Raw genomic sequence first — 22240 nt, forward strand, 5'->3', positions numbered from 1 at the left:
AAAAGGGGGTCCAACCCGGTACTAGCAAGGCATACCTAATAAAATGGCCAGTGAGTGTATATTATTTAACAGTTTGAGGAATTAATTACAGACACAAAGCTTTTCCTTTAGCAATTCTCTGCTTTTATTGTTTAAGATCAGCTCATTTCTTTTTACTGTCAGCCATAGCTGGCTCTACGACACCTCATTCACTGCATCAGCAACACACACCCAAGCTGCGTGTTTGGATGGTTTGTCAGCCTACTATTTAGTCCACAGAATAGAACATGTTGTTTGGCTTTAGTCTCTTCCACCATCACTATTATCTTGTCTGACAAAAAAAAAAAAGAACTTGCCTCTTTTGGTTTCTGGTTATATTCTGCACCATCATTTGTCCTGGCTTTTCCCAGAGGGGGGAATTCCAGGCTGGATGTGTTAATTAAGTTTTATCCAAAATTAAACCACAAGCATGTGAGTTAGAAACTGGATTCTTAAAGCCTGTGTTAGCAAGACTCTTTTTGTGTGTGTGAGTTGGCATCTTGAATGTTTCTGCCAAGAAAAATAGGTGAAAAAATGTTGAAAGCAGAGGTGTGCCAAGCATGTGGGACCATTCCCAAGAAGGCATAAAACTTTAATCCAGAACAAAGTGAAAGGTCTGAACACTTAACAAAATAGGATATTTCAGTTTTTCATCTCTAGTAGATTAACATGTTATATGGTCAAAAACAAGTTTCTGCTGCTGTTTTTTATTTTTATTTAGAAAATTTACACAAAAAGAGATAAATGGAAATGTAAGAAAAAGAGGGAAAAAATATGCCACTAACCCACAATAAAAGCTTAAAAGTTTTTATAAGTGGGGTTTTTTTGTCTGGAATTATGTCTGACTCTCGCTTAGATTACAGAAATGTGACTCAGCAGCTATTGCTGGTCTGAGGTGACAACAGCAACAACTCCAGTTAGGGGAACTACTTCTTCTACTGAATTACACCACCATCTTCTGGTAACACAACCAGCCTTGTTTATTTTCTTCAAGCCACTCAGAGGAAAAGTGTCTGATTCACATTTATTTGTGTTGCAAAACAAAATCATCTCAAGGATCTTCCACAGACACAGCCCAAATGCAGTCCAGTTCACCATAGTCCAACTATAATCCAATTAAGACAAATCTATATGATGAGCCCAATTTATAATAACTGTGTTCATATGTCAATTCATAAAATAATAATTACCTAGGCAAGACATGGTCATAAATTGTTTCTGACATGGGCACCAAAACATGGCAGCCCACTGCTTTCTAGTAGATCGAGAAATTGGTGAGATTTCCCCAAATTTCGGGATTAATAAAGTAAACAAATGAAATTAAATGAAATTAAATTAAATTAAGGAAGTAAAATCCTCCAGCAGAACCACAACCAGGAAGGCGGCCATCTGTCTTGACTGGTTAGGGGTGAAAAGGATGGGACAGAGGGGTCAACAAGCACCATAACTCTAAACCAGGAATACCTGCTGAGAAAGAAAAAAAAAGCACAAGTTATTGACAGCAATGTCACATATCTATACATGGAGGGTAGAAAGAGAGAAATGTGGCGGGAAGAAGTCAGTGCATTGTTGAATGTCCCCCAGCATAACTATAGGGGTGGCTAAGAGTCAACAAGCCAGTCCTAACTATAAATTTTATCAAAAAAGAAAGTTCCAAGCAGACTGTCATAGACAGAGACTGTGTCTGCCCCCTGAACCCAAATGGGAGCTGGTTCCAAAAGACAGGGCCTAATAACTGAAGGTTTCTGCCTCCTATTCTACTTTTTAGAGACTCCAGGAACCACAAGGAAACCTGCAGTCTGAGAGTGAAGTGCTCTGCTGGGAAAATATTAACCTGTGAGATCTTCAATATACAATGGAGCCATTAATGAGAATTGATTCTCTTCATTGATTCAGAATTTATTCAGATTTGCAGGTGAATGGAAAGCTAGATTGTTAAAAAAAAAAAAAAATCAAAATTAAACAGCAAAATGTGGAAAACTTCAGCTGGTCTGAAAACTTTCCATATAAGTATTAGCTTTTGATGGCCTATTAGTAACTTTTGATTTTATAACCTTCATCCTCACTGTCTTCATCTGTCTTTATTTCATGTCTCGTCTCATGTCTCATCCATCTCATTTGCTTCTTCTTCTCATCTCTTTTCTATCCATCAATCCCTCCTTCATGTAGCTCTTGCAGGATGCTCAGGCATCAGAGGGCCAGGTGGTGGTTCTGGAGTGTAGGGTTCGTGGAAGCCCTCCCCTGCAGGTCGGATGGTACCGCCAAGGAAACGAGATCCTGGACTCCCCTGATTTTCGCATTCTCCAAAAAAGTAAAACACTGACACTTTGTTGAAGCTGAATAATTTTCAGTGATAAGCAATGAATTGACAACACATATGTGCTTACAAAGTATTTTCTTCCCCCTCTCTGTGTCTCTAATCAGAGCCTCGATCTGCAGCTGAGTCAGGTATGTTGCCTCAGGTCCATGTAGTATGATTATTATTATAACAGCGTTTTCATGTTCCTACCTGCAGTCAGTGGGTAAAATTAGTAAAAGGACAAGAAGCTTTGTCTGGAGACTTACATCAAACTCTAGCTTTAGTCATCACTACATCAGATTGCATGTTAATGATTCTGTGTCTCAAAAGACGCTCATTACTTCATCTACTAGTCAGAGGGAGTCCCAGAGAGAGTCCCTGAGGAATCCAACACATAGACACACATATGATGAGATAAACAATGGCACAGGTGCTAATTTATATCAGATATTTCCCACCTGTGTGACTGAGGTCAGGTTGTGAGTCACTCAGACATCCCCGAACATCTGCATGTGTGTTTATTCTTCATGCTCGTTCGTCTTCTCCCTGCTCCCAGAGCGTCTGCACACTGACTCATCCGTCTGCTTGACATATCCATCATCTTTAGGCTTCTGTGTACAAAACATGTCCTCTTCTTGACCTGATTTGTCCATTTTCTCCCAGTACAAACAAACCTACTGACAGTGATGATGCTGTCTTTTGTAATTAGAGGAAATATGTACCCTGGTGATAGCTGAGGCCTTTCCAGAGGATGGAGGTTTGTTCTGCTGCACAGCGTCCAACCCCTACGGCTCCATCAGCAGCACAGCCCAACTCATCGTTACTCCAGGTGCGTCCAACACAAACTAAGACAGCATGCAGGGCCAAATGCTGCGAGGGCATTAACAATTATACCAGAAGATGTGGTGTTTGTATCTTTTTTTATTTGTGGATATCATATGACAACATGCATTTACAGTTATATTAATTTAGTTATTGAATGAGAAACTTTGAAGATGAAACTTTTTGGTTGAAGTTTCAGGTTGTAGGTCTGACTGTGGTGGACTTGATGTGTTCAGGCTTTAATAACAGATCTTCACCCATTATCCATACCTGCGTATTCCAATGTTTGTCTGGAGCCTGTCCTGGCTGCTGCTAGGTGAGAGGAGGGGTAAACCCTGGACATGCAATAGAAAGACAAATAACTACTCACAATCTTGCCCCGGGAAAATTTGGAAACACCAATTAACCTAATAGTTTTTGGACTGTGTGAAGAAGCCAGAGTGCTCATAGGAAACCCATGTAAGTATGGGGAGAACATGAAAACTCCGTTCAAAGAGGCCCCAGATGTGATTTTAACTAGGAATCGTCTTGCTGTGAAGAGACAGTGCAGATTACCACATCAACCTGCAGCCCTTCCTGCAGGCCACAAGCCCACACAGAAAGGTCCCCAATGAGGTTTGAATCAGGAACCTGTGAAGCAGGTTGCTGTGAAGCAACAGTGCTAACACCACCATGCACCCCACCACCGCACAGCTCCACCTGACCACTAATTAAAGAAAAGGACAGTTTTTCTGAACGTGAGCCCAAGACACTCCTGCAACCAGTGAACTCATGAAAAAGAAACTGAAACTGAAAAAGAAACAGTAAAATCAACTCTAAGTTCAGACCAAAGGAAAGACTTTCTTCAGGGCTGAGAAATTACAGAACTGAACACATTGCCCATATATTGGATTTTGCAGCCATGCATGGAAAAATTATGTAGTATGTTTTGCTGTTTGTTTTCTTTAAGAGGTTGAAGTGACATATGAGCTAATAACTGTAGCACGTTGTCCCAGAACATCAGAACAATTGAATTATCATTCACTTCTTAAAGTTTCATGAGTAAACCATCAGTGATAAACAGTCATGCAAGTGTTTATACCACCCACATTTAGAGAAAAGTATGTTATAAAACTTGAAAACAAAATCAGATAAAAACTCCATTATTCACATTACTCGGTTAGAAGATAAATGGCATCTTTTCCCAGAACAAAAGTGAGTGCAAATGAATCAGGGCTTGGTCAGTGATTAAACATCTTATAATTCAATAACTCTCAGGAGGTCTGTGGTTAACATGACTACACAAGAGGATCCTTTTGTTTTGTGTATTAGTGTTAACTCTGCATGATAGAAAGGTGAGAGTTCAACATCAGCTGCAGACTGTGTATTTAAGACAGAACTGTGTATGTCCAGTACAGGACTCACCACACAGTTTAAAGGAAAGGCTTAATAAACAGGAATTGCATCACACTGACTGGAACCAGCTGATGCTTCAGCTCATATCAGCTGTGACAGTGTGTGTGTGTGTGTGTGTGTGCATTTAATCTTCAAGCTGTGAGGTATGTGGCAGCATGAAGAAAACTAAACATTAAAGTAAAAAATGTTCCACTGTCCTCTTGTTTGTTTCCCTCAGCAGCTGAGGACTCATCCAGTAATGGCGTGTCTGGTGATAGCTCAGGGTTTGAGGATCCAGCATCCTTCCCTCCTCCCCCCCCACCACCCACTGAGATCAGCCTCCTGGAGCTGCCACCTAAGATGCTGCCTCAGCCCAGTTCGGAAGCGTTCCATATCAAAGAGCTGGAGATCTGGCCTAGTGTGTCAGCTCTGCCTCCGGTGCAGATTAGCTCTGAGGTGGAGAACAAGGACAAAGGGCAAGAATCTCTACAGAACGGTCAACCCCCAAATCCCCCCTCACCTCCAAACCTAACTAGAGAAAGCGCACTTCCACCACCACCTCCACCTCCATCTCTGCTGCCATTTGACACCATAACAGATGTCCCAGTCAGGCACCCAAGTCCTGCCCACATAGCACCAGACTCACCTCCACCCCCAGGGAAGCTGTCTCCATCCCCTGGGAAAGACGGGCCTCCGTTGCCTACCAAGCCCAAACCAAAGCTGTGAGTTCCTGTCGTGTCCCCTTGTGTCTGTGCCCCGGGGGCAGGCTACAGTCTGCAGGAGGAGGTGGGGGAGGGGGGTGGTACATGGTGGGGAGACAGACTGGGAGGACTGTCTAAGGTGTTCTGGAAGTGATGGTGTTGTGTCTTAGCTTTTCAACAAGATTAAACAGGGAATCCCAGACTTTTCTAAAAACAGAAGCATTCCCATGCCTTTCTGCTGGTCCCAGTGTGGCGTTCTGTGTGCCAGGACGGGTCTGCCAGCTTCTGTCTGTCTGCGCTGTAAACAGATCTGTGTGGCTTTTGCTGGATGGCTCTTATTGTCTCTGTCTGACCTCTTGCTGCATGCCCAGCCCAGGACAGAGCCATTGTGGGTTTTTTTGTTTTGTTTTTTTCCCCTGATCACCTTTCTGACAGCTTTATGGAGATCAGGTAGGATGTTGCTGTTATTAGATAAAAACCAGGCATTGAATGGTTTTGTTTTCAACAATCCTGTGTTTTGTGATACCTTCAGTGAATGGGCATTGTGTGCATGGATTTTTTCTTTATCCTACTTGTAAATGCAGTTGAAACGAAATAAGGAAGGAGTGAGAAAAGGCATGAAAAAAAAGAGGCTGGCGTCCAACAAAGCATTCAGACTAAAACCCAGGATGTTGTCATTATGTGGTTAGCAAGTTAATCCCTCAGGTTTCCGGGGACGTCTCGCTGATTCATGCCTGAATATTTGAATATTTTTTTCACACTCATGGTTAGTTTTGAGGGTTTGTCTGCCGGACAGTCAGTTAGTCTTGTCCGCCACTTTTGGTAGAACTTGAAATATCTAAGAAACAATTAAATGAACAGTCATTCTGTTATGCTCAGAAATTCATGATTCCCAGAGGATGAAGCCTTATGTTTTTGCTGATCCCCCGGTTCTTCCTGCATTACCTCTGAGGTTGATATTTGTGGTTTAGCATAATAGATATCTATTGATATATATTCTTGTCCCACCCCAGGACAAACTTTAATAACGTAGGGATTAATCCCTTCATCTTTATCCCAGCAGTTCTTACCAGAGGACCAGCCAAACCATCTTGGATGGATGGATTTCTGTGAAACCTTGTTCAGTATTTCATTGCAGCCTGAGGATGTATTTATCTATTCACGTCATTGGATTAATCACTCATTCATTCCCATTTTTGTCTTATTTAGGATTGAGAGACAAGCAGTTATGCATGCTCACCCCTACGGTCAATTTAGAATAACCAGTTAACCTTATATACATGTAACTGGGGCAGATTTAAAAATCTTCTATGAGGCAACAAACCAGCAGATCTTAGAAGGCTTTAGTTTAATTGATCATTTGCTATACCTAACATTAAAAAAAGAATAGAAACCATTCAAACATTATCAGTGTTAGCATTTAGCGTGATGTGCCGTATAGTACGCCTGTATACTTTCTTTTCCTGCTGGTCAGGATTTATTTTCTCTTTTTTTTGCCATGGCTTGCATCAGGCTGCATGCAGGCTTTGGTTAAAGTGCAGTAAAGCTCAGCTCTTGCACTGCACAGACCAGTTTCTTTGCATGTGCACTTGATTTGATTCCTGCTAATGGGTGCTACCTATCTGTTAAAATATGTGTGTTGTGACTTGTTAATTCTGTGCTTCCAGAGCTGAGAGTATAGAGGAGAAGACAGAAAATTTCAGGTAAATATTTGGCTGTAAGGGCGATGCTCTGGATTTAGTGCCACGTTTGCTTTAGTTCTTATTGGTTTCAGTTATGGAGGCTAATACAGAATTCATGATTGAGTTTGTATTGAACAACATATGAGTCATTGAACTTTACCTGTCAACATAATGACAGTGTGGGTTAATAATTCATCAGTGACACGTTGTAAAGACCAAGCTTGTTGACGGGACGGAGCAGAGGCTCTGTCTCATTTATTACTTTTTTCAACTAAAAATTATAGATTTGACTTGTTTTTCTTTGTTACAGAGCAAAAATACAGTTTTTGTTAAAAATTTTTCCTCGTGGAATTTAAAAAAAAAGTTTTTTTATTTTACTTGCTTGTTTTTCCACATCATGAATGAGTCACTAGAAACAATCAACTTCCAACTGTGAAGCAATTAGAAAGCACGAGCCGCCCCTCTCCTGCCCTCACCCCTTTAAATTCTGTAATTACACAGTAAACCCCAGCAGCCCTGCCATTATCCAAAGGTCATGCTTCTGCCAGACTGAACTCAGTTTCCTTGAGTAGCCTGCGAGAACAGAAGCTGACCGTGCTCAACTTGAAGCCCCCTTGTTTGTCATGCAGTTCATTTTGATCGTGCTGGTGTTTCTTCTCCGTTCATATTACGCTGTGAAGCAGTAATGTTAATAACCAAGGAGTAATTTAGCCAGATTACTATTAATTTACCTAAAGGAGTGGAAACTATGATCCTCATGTCTTGGTTATTTAAATAAGCACGCTTTTGTTTTACAGCATTTAAATAAAGGCAGTGGAAACTGTTTAATTATCTGTCTGAGTAATTCACTCAGCTTAAGGAAGGTTTGTCAAGGCTTTAATACAGATTTCAAGTCTAAAGACTGAAGCTTTCTGGAGTTTTGTACCTGTTTTCACAGCTTTTGGTTTCATTTATAAAGGGACAGATGCATCAGATAAAATTATACTCTTAACACCGGTGTTTACATTGATTAGAGAGATGTGTTCATGATTACAGATCTAGAATAAATTGTTTTAGATTATAGGAAAAATAGCCTGAAAGCATGCGTCAGAGATGATTTAGCCTTGGTTAATACGGAGTTGATGAGATGAAGGAAGTCGTTGTGTGACTTGGCAGGAAGGGATGGACGGCAGGAGACCTGAGCTGTGAAAACAAACCTGCTGTTTTTCTGGGCTGAAGAAAGAGAGAGCAGGGTTGGTAGGTATTTGGGTTTGTTGACCGACCTTGATGCCAGACATCAGCACAAGAAACGACGGAAATTCTCAGGGGAGAGGCTCAGATTGTCTGCTTGGATATAAACCAAGTTGAGGGTTTGGAGAGAAAGCAATTTCTTTTACCACATGTGAAGGGACAGAAGGCAAACTGGAAGTATCTTACAGTTTAAAATTAGTCATAGTAAGAAAAAATGGCTTTTTTTTATCAGGACATAATAAATCATCTGGTCTTTACCAGGTATTGAAATTAGGGAAATATAGCATAACATAACAACACAACATATTTAACTGTATGGTTAAAAAATAAAAAAAGCCAACATTTAGCATCAGTGTCTGAAAAATTAAATTTCCTTTTTAAAGTCACAGCACAGTTCATTCTGTTACAGGTATGCTGCTATGTTTGGGATCATTGTCATGTTGTATGTTCATACATACAACACTGTTTTAGCTCTCAGACACATGGTCTAACATTTGACTAGAATACTTAGGTATACAGAGGAGTTCATGGTCAACTTAAATGATTGCAAAGTGTCCAGGCCGTGTGGTTAAAAAAGAGAGTTTTGTTTCAATATGATGTGTTTGATTTTCTTTGGATTATGGCCAAACATCTCCACTTTGATGTCATCTATCTGCAGGACATTGTTCCAGAAATATTGTGGTTTGTACAGATGCTAATCTAAGCCATGCTACTATGTTCTTTTTAGAAAGAAGAGGCTTTCTGGCAGCCTTTCAAAGTCAAACTTACTTTTTCAGTTCTTATCTAATTTGACTGTCATGAAGCCTGTAGAGTCTGAGATGTACCTCCTTGTGTTTTATGCAGTTTCTATGATCTTGGGGTAAACTTGTTGAGAGGTCCACTCCTGGGAAGATTGTCAGTTATAAATGTTTTTGAATAATCTTTCTATGTGTAGAATCACAGACTCTACATAGTTTAGAAATGGTCTTACAACCCGTGCTTCTCTATGATCATTGCTGATATCTTTACTCCTGGGCTTGGGTTAACACACCTGAATGCTCAAGACCAGCAAATGGACAAAATTTACCTATAATCAGTTAATCAAACACATATAATGCATTTTATCCTCTTAATTCTAATGGAAGCTTTAAGGGTGGACTTAATGTGAGTGTAACATGTCATGTGGAGTTCATATGAGGTTGTATTTGTATTTGTGAGTTGGTGTGTTATTTTTAGACTACTGTTTTTACAGGATAAAACTAACAGCCACATGCAGACAGTGTTTTTACCATCCTCTCAGAAACTGCCTCAGGGACTAAATACACAAAATGAAAATGTTATATTATCATGACCTATTGCTTGGAGCCCATGTTTTGTAAGGCAATCAGCTGAAGCTGATTTGATTGTGTGAACTGGGCAGGAAAATAAACCAAGGTTCCTGCAAAAGGCTCTAAGAAAAGACCAGAAACAATTTATGACCACTGCATGGCAATAACAAAGAGAAGAGGGCAGTTGGAGCCAAACCATAATTAATATGTTGAATAGGGAGCTTAGTTAGGTTGAATGTGGACAATTATGGTCTCTCCTGATTCAAAAAGACAAGTTATATCAGTTCAAGGTTTAACTGAGCACACATGACGGTCTATAAAAACTGATAAAACATGGAGCTTGTGAATCTCATGCACATGCAGGCTTCTTGGTTTAGGGAAGAGTTGTCATGCTGATGGTGCACATTGCTAGATTTTCTGCTCTGATACACAGGTTCATGCTCACATAGTCTAACAGGAGTACTTTGGACTGCTTATTGGGATGACACATTATTGCTATTTAAAGAGAACAAAGCAGCCTTCGGTTGCTGATTGTCACTGTTTCATTTCCATTGTTGCATGATAAAGTCTACACATTATGTTGTATCACAGTAAATGCATTTAATCAGAAAATGACTTTGCAGACTAAAAAAGACTATACTTAGACAAATTGAAACACATTTAAATGTTGCAAAGTGAAGGTGTGACCACAAAGATGCTGACCGTGATAATAAGGGCAGAGCATTATATTACAGGTTCGTACGATGTCTGGTTGGGCGTCACCACAAACAGAAGTACACAAGGCAACAATTATCCATTTGACAGCTTAAACCTCCATTCATAGAAAAAAAAGAAATCATTGCTGACACTTTAAATTGATCTATTGCATGGATTTATTTCCACAAAGTTCCTAAATAGAAATGCAACTGTAATATTTTATTCTTTTTTTAAATGCAGCTCTACTGTATGTTTAGTTTTAGTCAGAATGATGAAAAACAGGCACACTTTGGCATGTAACAGGACCCCAATTTAGCCCTTTTCACTACACTGATCTTAATTTTTCTGCAATAATTCTGTTGGTTAGGTTAAGAAATGCTGTAATAATAATTCCCTGTAATCTGCAGTACGTGGGTGGCTTCCATTAAGCTGGAGTAGGAGGGTGAAAAAAAAGAGACAGAAGCTTGGTGTGTTGCAACTGAAACAGACCAGAAACATGCTTTACGTACAGTAAGCAAGGCCTGCGCTTGATTATAAATAGTTTTGAGGTGATATTTTTAAGTGGATGCAGAAGCAGCATGAATAAGGAAAGAAAAGATTAACCTGCATCTGCCTCTGCAAAAGCAGAAGGTGGAAACTTGTTGGATTTTGATGGAATTTCATGACAAATACACTTTACAGTTACAGATCAATCCCATTGGAATACAGCAACTCCCAACACACCCAAATACATGAATACTGCAGTGATTAAAAGCAAGAGTCCACTTTAACGGGGCCTGCATCTCCTGCAACTTGACCTTATACTTTCCAATCCATCCCTGCCGACATAACGGCCATACCGCAGAGATTATATGATTTCTGCAGAGGTTTCAGAGCTCTTTTACCTTTGTGAAGTTGTTGTCAGGGCAACAGGATACACACTGAAAGCAACAAACAACTCCCCAGCAGCAGTCATTAGTCTCCCACTGTCTCACCCACCCACACACTGAACTTCACTCTGTTTGCAGTGTGAAGTCGCAGCAGCTTGTCGTCCATCTCTGAACACTTTTTCTCAGAGTTGTCCTGTTTTGGAACTTGTTGTGTTGTATTTAAAAGCAGGATCTGCTGTATATTCCCTCTACGCTTCATTGCTGAGCAAGGAGCTCCGACTGCCAGGATTTGTCGCATATCTGTGCTGTGACTCAGAGCTTCCTCTCAGCAGTGTGTTTGTGTTTACGAGGTGCAAGTCATGAACTCTCTAATGAAGTATTAACAATCACTTTCTTGTTGAGGTGTTGCTTGCGGGTTTATAGAAAGCGGGAAACATGCATGTTAAAGAACCACATATAGAGCTGTTTGCACATTGGGAGCTTTACTTGTGGCTCATCGTCATCATATGTCTAATTAGAAATTAAAGTAAACCACTGAGGGAGTCAGCTCCCTGATGGATACCTTTGCAGGCCACAGCTGGGTTTTTGATTACAAATAAATGGAAAAAGCCAGAGACAGGAAGTTGGTTCTCTTTTGGGAGATTAGGGAGGTTCGTGCAATCGAATAAAAAGCAAAATGAAGTCACGGGAGAGCAGGAAAGAAGATAATTTGACATGGGCCTCCGCAGCCAGAGATGGGCAGTCCTTAAAAGGACATGGGAGACACGGGATTGGCTGAGACGCCAGACCACCAAACCACTGGATTGGTCAGAGGGGCTGCAGTGACCTGTGTGGAATGGAGAAACTTTCCAAATAAGGAAGAGAGTTGTGGGAGCTGACCTTCATAACATAGACAGAGAGCTGGAAGAAAGAAGGGAGAGCCGAGGGAGAGGGAGTGATGAAAAGATGAACAGAGGGAAAAGGGACCAGGCAGGGTGTATGCTTGGGAGTTGACAGCATGGAAACTGACTGGCCTTAGTGATCCCCTCACAGGCAGCAGCCTGCTGTGTTAAACACAGAAATTCACAGATAAACAGACACTACCCTACATACACACACATTCAGAGGAAGACATTGTTTCCGGATGAGATCAATCAGCCTGTGATTAGATGTTCACTACAGCAGTTGGTGTAAGTGGTGAGTGCGGCTGCTGGTGTGACATTCATGGTATCTCCCTTTAGACACACTATCAATAAAGCCAACCACACTCAGCCCACTTGTGGATGTTAATTAGAGAGTGTAATAATGTGTACACACTCTACTCTCATGACACTGCTGTCACCAAGAGAGATCTTTGAGCGCAGATTGGACTCACTCTGTCTCGTCTCTTAGTGCCAGTGAGTCAGCCTACACCGAATGACTCGCACCATCGCCTAATGGCTGTCTGACCTTTCCCCAATAATCACAGCAACACTTACAAAACACCCGGCTGCAGCAGATCCCCTGCCTCCTACCGTCCATGCCATGACTCATCAAACCCGGTTGGAATGCAGACTTCAAAAATAGAGGCATAACATACAAAAATAGAAATGATAAATTCCCTAAAAGAAAGGTTTACCTCATCCCACAAAAATGAGGGAAAAATACTCCTGTGAATGAAATGCTTGTGATGATCTGAGTGATTTCAAACGGACTGAGAGACCCAGAGTTTGCGTATTACTTTAATAATGCCATCAGTCCAACACAGTACATGTTACATAAAGCTATTGTTTTCCATATGCTTCTCATGGAGATAATAGCTTCCTCCTGTGCTTTGTTAACACATGACTGATTGATAATGTGGTCATAGAGAGTTTCCAGTCAGCTTGGCTTCAGATGTTACCTTACAATGGACAAGTTTTATTTCAGTCACCTGAAACTGATTTCCAGCCAAGTGATGAATTTATTTCTTTTGTCCGGTATTTTTCTCTCTACAGTTTTAAAGTATAAAAGTTTAGCATGAAAGCAAGAACATCTCCTCATTTTCTCATCCTATACATCCTTTCTTATGGATGTTTTCTTTATCAGCTTTTTAAATACAGAAAGTGGAAAATTCTTGGTCAGGAAAATACAAACCTATTTAAAAAAAAAAAGTTAGTATGCTGTAAAAATGTTAATAAAAACAGAATGCAATGATGTGCACATCTCATCAACCCATATTTTATTCTAAACAGAACATACACAACATACCAGATGTTAAAACTAAGAAACTTTACCATTTCATGGAAGATATGGGCTCATTTTGAATCTGATGGCAGCAAACATCTTTATAAAAGTAGTTCCAGGGTGATGTGTAGCATCATCTCTTACATTTCTGTTAACATCTAGGAAGAGAGGAGACCAGTTGCTGGAGTTTTAGGAGACGAATGCTGTCCCATTCTGGTCTGATGCAGAATTCTAGCTGCTCAACAGTCTTGGACCTTCGTTGTTGAATTGTCTTGTACATGAAATGTGCTATACAAAAAAAATGTGCCTTGCCTTGCTGGAGTTTTGGTTTCTTGATGCTCCAAATGTTATTATATTTTAGTTTTCCTGTGTGTGATGCTGTCATCAATTTAAAAAAGAGAAAAACAAACAATTTCCATGAAATAGTAAAATGTCTCACTTTCAGCATCTGATATTTTGTTTATGTTCTATTAGGAATAAAATCTGACTTTATGAAATCTGTAGATCATTGCATTCTGTTTGTAGTTCCCATCTTTATTTCTGGAGTTGAGATTGTAGATGAATGAGGTTTTACTTTGAAAGAGGTTGCTCTTTGGTGGACTTTTAATGTGAAGAGGAGGAGACTGACTCATGCGAAGCCGAGAGAAACTCAGTCTGTCACCGTCTGCCTGCTCAGAGCGGCAGTATATATATGCTCATCGTACCTGGCAGGGCAGCACAGAGACGCAGCTCACTCTCCTGCTGGGATATATCTGCTGCAACGATCAGAAAACCAAAGGTAAAACTTTATATTTTTCTCTCTTTTAAACTCACAGCTTATTTTAATTAAACCACAAACTGACATGAAAAAAAGAATTAAAGGTAAAAAAAAAACAAAACAAAAAAAAAACCAGATTTTCTTAAACTTTCAGAATGAAAAGAAAATTTACAATTTTAATTTACATTTTATTGTTTTTTTTTTATTATTTATTTTAATTGAGGAGCTGGAGTTAAATCATTATATTTATATGACAGAATAAGATGAACAAGATGATGAACATTTAAAGTAAAATATTAAGAATTGCTTTAATTCTCTCATGCTTTACTAGCTCGGCATGTTAATGCTTAAATCATATGTTTCGGGTGTTTGTTTTCCTGGAGTGTGTGATACCCATTCATTTGCTCGAGGCTCAAGAAAGGTAGCGAGTTCAGACTGCAGAGGGAAGCAGTATCACTCTGAGAAACTTTACCCCCAAAAAAGTTTGTTAGTTTTTTTGTCCAGAGTTGTGTCTGTGACACAAACTGACTGTGTTTATGTGGCAGGCAGGGAAGGGAGGGGGGGTTCATTTGTTTGTAGAGCGCCTCAGTGGAGTCAGATGGATTAGTTAACACAATAGGTTCTCCAGTGAGAAAGCTTGCGTCTTACTCAGTTGTGACTCCTCCGCTGACTGATTCCTTTACTTTCAGCTTTTCTTTTTCCTCTCTGGCTCTTCTTCTCCCATCCTCCTCCTCCTCCTCCTCTTCTCCCTGCTCTCCTGCTGCTAATCCCATTTGATGGCGATGTCTTTCCCACTCCAATCCAGAAAAGAATGTCTTCAACATTCCTGCTACAGAGAGAGGAAAAAAACACTTTCTGTCTCACTTGGACAGAGGCAGAGGAGTGGGGAGAGGAGGGATGGGTAGATGGATGGAGGTACACAGAGAAAAGCAGGAGTCACTGATAGTGTAAAAAGCACTTTTCACTCCTTGCTTGGATGTGAAATATGAGCCAAGATAGAGAGTTATAGGGAGGAAACTACAGTAATAGTGTAAGAGGAAAGAAAGAAAGTAGGGCAGGGAGAAAGTGGGTGATCGGAGCAGCCGTAAGCTGTTGGTGTGGCGAGAATAAGAAAAACGCTCTGTGCTACGCTTTAAAGTAAGAGGGGGGAAAGGAAAACAGTCTGGTTCTATTTTATGTGGTGTGTGTGTGTGTGTGTGTGTGTGTGTAATTAGAGCCAGAGAAAAAGAGGAGGAGGGGAGGATGGGATGGCGGCAACAGGGAAGGAGCAGGGCTGAAAATAAGTTGACATCAGGGGAAACAAAGGCAAAAGTTTAAATATATAAGTGGATATTGAAGCGGTAGATGGTGAGCAAAGTGTGTTCATTGCTGCTGCAACCTGACGATGAACAGGACTTTGAGTTTGTGTGCAATGCATCAACTTCTTCTCTTGAATTCCTTCATGTTCCAATCTGAATAATTTTACATTTCTTAATGTTATTCCCTGAAAATGAATGATTTTAATCGGTGAATCAGTCAATCTATGCTGCATCTCTGCAATGCTGCAGTTTCACAACAGATGTGTCATAAATTAATCAGAATCTTTTTAGTAAATGTAGACAATGTGACGCATTTCAAGGGATAGATGACACAAAGAAATCGAACGTCACCAGACTGACAGTCTCACTAATAGTCGGTCAGTTTGAGAATGATTCAAACTTGAGCTTCAGACTGATTCATTCCTGCTTGAGGGCTTCAGACAAGTTTATTCTGACACACTGTAGTGATGATGCAATGCCTGCTAGTGCATGCAAGGTAGCATGAACCAGGTGTGTGTTGTCCCAACTAAACAGACAATGGTGATTTAATCTTCGTGTATATTGTCACAAAGTTCTGATAAAGTTTTGTTTGTAATGATCTCATATACATTCTCTGGGTTGTGTTTGCATTGAAGGTGTGATACTGCAGCTCAGTTTTACTGTTAATCATTTACAAGTGAAGGTCATACTGTTACTAAGCCACAGGTGTTTGCAGAAACAAATATTCAGAGGTATAATGCGAACACATATTTGGTTCATAACCTGAAAGCAGAACTCCCACTTCAGGCTTTCTTTGTTTATTTTGTTGCACAACCTTGAAGATGCCTTGTCCTGTGCTTCAGATTGCACTTCTGCTCACACGCATCAACAACATTTTAAAGAGAACAGGCACCATCTCAGTTCCTCCACTTGTTGTCGTTTACAAAAGGAAAGCCCTCATTACTGCCGATGAACACTCAACAACTTCCTGCAAGCTTCCTGTTATTAGCTGGCGAGCCTAATAAAGCAGCTCCATCTTTTACAGCCAGCTGCAGAGCCAACAAGATAGGCAGCAGATAAAGCCATGAGAGGCTCCCGAGTTTGCTTCAGCATTGGAATGAGGATGAGTTTCAAACGCACAGCAGGCTGCTGCAGTTCAGGAAGCACAAGCAGGCGACACAGAGCAAACATGGACATTTACAATGCTGTGGTCTCCATTTATCAAAGCAACATGCTGTTGGTAAAGACCCACTGCATCTGGCACATCTCACTGTTGAGTACACTGAAACATCACAGGGCTGTAAAACACTCCTTAAATTATGTTGCTGTCAGGCTCTGGGGTCTGTTTATTGGGCTTTTTAGAAACTTGTGAGGCAACGTTCCTCTTTGTCTTTTCAACTTTTTCTCTTTTCTCCTGTAAGTTAAAAACATTTACAAACAGGATCTGGCCTAAACATGAAAACATGGAAGATAAAAAGGGTTTTGCCTATTTATACTAAAAGTGCATGGAGGTAAAAAAAAGAAAAAAAAAAAAAAAAAAAAAAAAAAAGGGAGAGGCCGTGCATGTGAAACATAAGATTAATAACATCTTACAGTTGGACCGACACAGAGGAGCAGGAGCGTTTTCTCTCTGAAGCGCAGCACTTTGTGGGCCAGTTGGCTCAGAACAGAACAGCAAAACACTGGCCGTCGGCATGACGACTGAAGAACACTTCCCTCTTAATTCAGGCCTGCTCCACCACAAGGACGAAGAATAAGAAAGAGAGAGAGCGAGAGAGAGAGAGAGCAAGCTCTGGTAGCTTTAGGAAGCTTAGCGGTGCAGCAGAACACAGACGGGGCAAACTCATGTATTTTGTGGTCCCAGTGATGTAGAGGACTAGAGCCTGGATGACCTCTGGTCCTCCTGAAGTGAGCCATGAAACCATTCATGCAGCTGGAGGTAATGCAAGCTGACCTTTTCATGCACTTTTAAATGCGAACAAATGTCTGCACAACAGTTTAGAGGCCAATCTAATCCAGCCAGTTAGACCCCTGTGATATTTGTTGGAAGTCGACCCCCTTATGAGTACATTTTAATGTTGATTCACTTTGGTTCATGTGCAATAGATGGATTTCTTTACATTATGACACATATTTTGTGCAATAACTAACAATGCTGTTACAATCATTGCTTAATCTGGGAATTAGGACACCTTTTAAGGAAAGTGAGTAATATTAATCCAAGCCGCATTAATATTACCCCTACTTTTATCTTTCTGTTTCTACTCCAACAACAGTAACACAAGAGGGTGTCAAAAAACATGCGTAAAAGCAGAAGAGACCTCTGAGATCTTTCCTACTGGGCCAGTAAAGCAGCATTTGAAGGACAGAGGAATGAGGCAGTGAGGAAATTAAGTGTGCTTCCTTTCTGCTGGAGCAGACGGACAGGGTGCTTCTGCCTCCGAGAGCACAGCCAAAAAAGGAATCAAACCGCTGCAGAGCGCTGCGAGCCTCCCCAGCTGCCAAACTATTCCTGTAAAAGCACTCTTTTGGTAGAGACCTGAGCAGGAGACCTTTTGGGAATGTAAAGGAAAATGTATACAGAGAGGGGGGAGGAGGCGGGGGGCATGTTGAATTGATTAAACACCCTTGCAGTCATTGATTCCTGTAAAGTGAGCACCAGGTGGGAATGAATAGAATAAGTGTGATGGATGCTTTTAGCATTGATGGCTATTTATTTGGTTGAAGTTGCCTCTGGAAGGGAGCATATGGCCAACATGACTGAGACAAACCAATCCATCATGTTGCTGCTGGTTTGTTGTGTGGGTTTCTTACTTGATGCTAGTTTTGTCATTTATTTACTGGCATTGTTTGGAATGGGAGTTTCACTGCATTTAAACAGTCAAAACACTCAACTGATTATTCAACATCTGGAAGAGATTTTTGGATATGAACTCGGTTGACACTGGACAACATGCACCACTAGGATATTCAGTATATTCTTGCAAAGATTTATATGTCTTCAAGCTTTTCGAAAGACCCACAGCTGCTACTTGATCCTCTCAGAAAGTTTCTTACACTGCATTTGTGTTCTCTGGTTGGAAAGAACCCACATTATGCTCATTTACAAGTCCAAAACTTTTATTTTTGAGGTCCAGAGTTCAAAAATGTTTTTCCCATGGTGGGTTGCTAAAGTGTCTCTTCTCACCTTTTGCTTGAAACACACAGTTTTGTAGCTTTACAAATCTTTAACACGTACAGAAAATGCTGTAAACACTAAAGGAAAGGATGGAAAACCCAAACCAGGTTAGCATATGTAAAGTTTGTGTCACCAATGACAGCCAATGACATTGTCAGATTTAACCTCTTTATCCTCCACAATGACATGGCAACACAGTGAATCAACCGAGCTGGGGGCGAGACTGGACAGCCCACCTCTGAATAAACACAGTACTTCATCATCAGCATCCATCTGTTTCAAAACGACACACCAAGCCATTTACATGGAAGAGGCCACTCCTAACCATGTGGTTCACTTTTCTTATTTTACAGATATGCAAACCTCATATCCGAGCACCGCCTCTGCACCAGACCAGTTTACAGTCTGTCAGGTTAAACTGCAGAGTTGTTTTTCTCACTATTATCCCTCTGGTCCGACTCCTGCAACACATCTGAAGTTGTCAGCAGTCTGGCTTTCCAACAAGTCTTTATTAAAGGCGAGAGGCTGATAAACTATCAGTTCATGTGGCTCATGCAATGGTTTCCTCCCCAGAAGATGTGCATATTCTACTTGTTTGCCCAAACAGGCTGTCACAGTTTTCCTCAGAATGCTTTGTGTCTTTAGTAATATTTCCTCCTGTTGTGTTTCTGGACCACTCAGCTGCCACAACACTGATAAGCTCCATTGATTATGCTCACATCTGTTGTCCGACTTCAGCCAGCTGGATAAAAACTTTTTGCTAATGTACCTTACTTCTTGTTATAAGTTCACTCCACCTAGTGGCAAACGAAAAAGATACTGATTTGACTGATTGATTAATTGATTGATTAATTGATTGATTGATTGATTAATTGATTGATTGATCCATGTGACTGAGGCTTGTGGTTCTTCTCAGGAACGCAGCCCAGCTGAAACAGCTGCAGGATCAGATTCTATTGGAGCAGCAGGAAGCAGTCATCTGGCAGCGAACACAACAGGAGCAGCAAAACCAGGAAATCCCACCTCCACCTCAACAGCCACTCCAGGAAGTGCCTCCACCTGCTCCATCTCCGCCTCTGCCCCCACCTCCCTCCTTCCAGGAGCTGGAGAGCAGCACAGCCATGCAGGCCAGCACTTTCAACTACGCTCGGCCCAAGCAGTTCATCGCTGCTCAGAGCCCCGGCGGGGCGGGCTACCTCGCCCAGTCCTCTGGCTCCTCTGGATCCAGCCTGTCCTCCCCCCTTTCCCCTCCCATCTCACACAAGCCCTTCAGTAGAGTCACCCTGCCCCCCTTTACCAAAGCTGGCAGCGTCGAATCTCCAAGCTCCCCTTCCTTCCCACCGCCACCTCCGCCCTTCCTCAGCTCCAGCAACTTGTCCTCTCCATCAGGCCCGGCCCAAGACTTTCCCCCACCTCCACCTCCTCCCCCTCCACCTGTCTCAATGTCTCCAGCCCAATCAGATATGTCCTCACCGTTCTCCTCAGTTCCCCCATCTCCTGCCTCCAGCTTTCTGACCTCAGTGTTGCCCTCGACACCATCCACACCCGGCAGTCCGACAGTCAACGCCCTGGGTCTTCCCAGGGGTAATGGGACTGTGTAAGTGTCACATAAACATTTACACACACAAGCTAGATAAGTTGTGCAAACTCTTCATACATACAGTAGAGCATCAAACCAGAGCAGTGTGTCCCAAGCGAGTGGAGCTCTCCTTCACATAAACCCGCTGGCAACTGGGGGCAGAACATCCTCAGCTGAATAGAAAATGACATGTTTACATTCTTATACAGCATGTTTACAGGGAAATGCTAACTAGAGAGGCCATGCAATCCCACACACACAAGGGCAGAAAAACTTCCTGAAATTAAAAGCCCCCATATGGCAAGAAAACATACACCATGACCTCAGAGTGAGAGGTGATTCCAAATCAAATAAACACTCACACATATTAGCATATGTTAAACCACGTTGGCTTCTCTCTGTCAAAATCCATTAACATCCAGCTTATTTTGTAGTTTCCTTTTAACTCATAAGAGCCTGACATGACATGTTTGTCAGAGTTTCTGAGAAATTTTGCTTCAATTTATGGTATAAACTTTGCTCAAAATCCTGTTGAACACAATCTGATACTTGTCGTCTGTCCACTAATAGATACCCAGAAGCAAAAACCATATTATAATATTTTTAATATATCACATAGTAATAAATGGTATTACTTACCCCCCCCCCAAAAAATGTAAATTTTTTTGTTACATTTTGATAAAGGGCCAAATAAAGACCTCATATTTAAAAATTTGGACTTTTCTTACCATTTTTTCATGGGTCGGGCCTTAATGGGTTAAGTTTGTTGATAACAATCTTTTGCATCAGTAATCCTCTTTTTGTGGCTGCCCTTGAAGGAGAAATTGACTTATTTGCCTCCAACAAGGACATTCTACCTTCAGCCCTTTGCCAATTATTTTTCATCAGCCCCTCACTCACTCCTGCACTCCCCCTTATTGCCCTGGCATTCCTGCCGCAGTCGTAGAGAAGATAAGAAGACATGTTGTGGAATGCAATAGCTGGATATGTCCAGATAAGCATGGAGGGAGATAACCAGAGAGAGCGCAATGGAGGAAAGAAAATTTGAGATAATGTGTGTGCTTGCAAAGCAAAGAAGCAAGGAGCCATGACTTTAAGGTTTGATTTATTTTTCAGCAAAGCATTCCCCAGGAAGTCCTCGGTCACTAAGACACCTCGTATCGCCTCTGACTCAGACATCCAGGGATCCAAAGACGCAGTCATCCAGGATTTGGAGAGAAAATTGCGCTTTAAAGAGGAGCGCATAAGCAATGGTCAACAGGTGAATGCTTGTCTGTCTTTCCCCGTCTAACTCAGTTATTGGGGGTGTGATCAGGGAATGAGCGTGTTCAGTAACACGTCATTAACACAGATTAACAAGCAGCTCGATTAAGTCATTCATGAAAGAAAAGTGCTTCCTAAAAGCACATTTGAACAAGCATTTGTTTGATGCACCCTTAAATAATTCAAAATGTTTCAACACGAGGAAGCAAGGTGTTGGTGTGTTAAAGGGTGTGTTTTTTGTGCAACTGACACACTAACCTGCGTTGACCCCATTAATCCCTGCTTCCAGAGGTTAACCTATGAGGAGAAGATGGCTCGCAGACTGCTGGGAGCTGACAACGCTGCCACAGTCTTAAACACACAGGAGACAGAGGAGGAGCCCGTCACACAGGTACGGCTGCTCTTCATCAGGATCCACACACCTGAAGTGAGGGAATATCCTGCATTCAGATCTGAAATCACACAAGCATGGAAACATTTAACCTACATGTTCACACCAGCAGTGTTGTTCTTTTTTTAATCCCTTTGTTGCATGTAAAGCACATGACACAAGCACCTTGCTGTTTTTGTCCACCGACACACCACTGATGTCATTCCTATCTCATGATCACTGGCTTTCCTTTGTGTCGCACTGAGTGCAACCCCACCCTGAGTCACTGTAAACACTGCTGAAGCGCACACTATGAAAGTAAGGTGTAAACACAGCTAAGTCCTCCAGGGCTCTCCATAAAAAGCTCTGTTTATGCAAACAGCTAGAAACATGCTGAAGAGCAACACTGAGCATCCATGTGGTCGTTTGTCTGCATGTGAGCAACGCAGTTCTGTGGAAGCGCACGAAAATAGCACATCTTCCCAGAATCTGATCTCTCTAGAAAAGCTTAAATTTGTATTAATATTATTGTTTAATCACTAAGTGCACCAGAATTGGACAGTAAACAGAGGCTGGACTGGCTCTGAACAACACAGCATCATCCAGAAGTCAGGCTGCACAATCCATAAACATC

General features: G+C 41.4%; 1 protein-coding gene across 5 annotated transcripts in view; it reads left to right on the forward strand.

Annotated features, from left to right (window-relative positions):
• palld (palladin, cytoskeletal associated protein) overlaps positions 1-22240 on the forward strand; it is a 54661-nt gene that overhangs the window by 23401 nt on the left and 9020 nt on the right. For 2 of the 5 annotated variants that reach the window (XM_042005677.1, XM_042005680.1), the window contains 8 exons: positions 2188-2329; positions 2443-2466; positions 3027-3146; positions 4752-5235; positions 6882-6917; positions 19311-19991; positions 21090-21234; positions 21526-21627. In XM_042005677.1, coding sequence (XP_041861611.1) covers positions 2188-2329; positions 2443-2466; positions 3027-3146; positions 4752-5235; positions 6882-6917; positions 19311-19991; positions 21090-21234; positions 21526-21627 — 1734 coding nt within the window. Of the gene's footprint in view, positions 1-2187; positions 2330-2442; positions 2467-3026; positions 3147-4751; positions 5236-6881; positions 6918-15665; positions 17156-19310; positions 19992-21089; positions 21235-21525; positions 21628-22240 lie in introns of those variants that run through there. The other 3 variants (XM_042005678.1, XM_042005679.1, XM_042005681.1) reach the window with 3 other exon arrangements.

The sequence above is a fragment of the Melanotaenia boesemani genome, chromosome 14, assembly GCF_017639745.1.
Source record: "Melanotaenia boesemani isolate fMelBoe1 chromosome 14, fMelBoe1.pri, whole genome shotgun sequence".
In the NCBI taxonomy this organism is placed as follows: Eukaryota; Metazoa; Chordata; class Actinopteri; order Atheriniformes; family Melanotaeniidae; genus Melanotaenia; species Melanotaenia boesemani.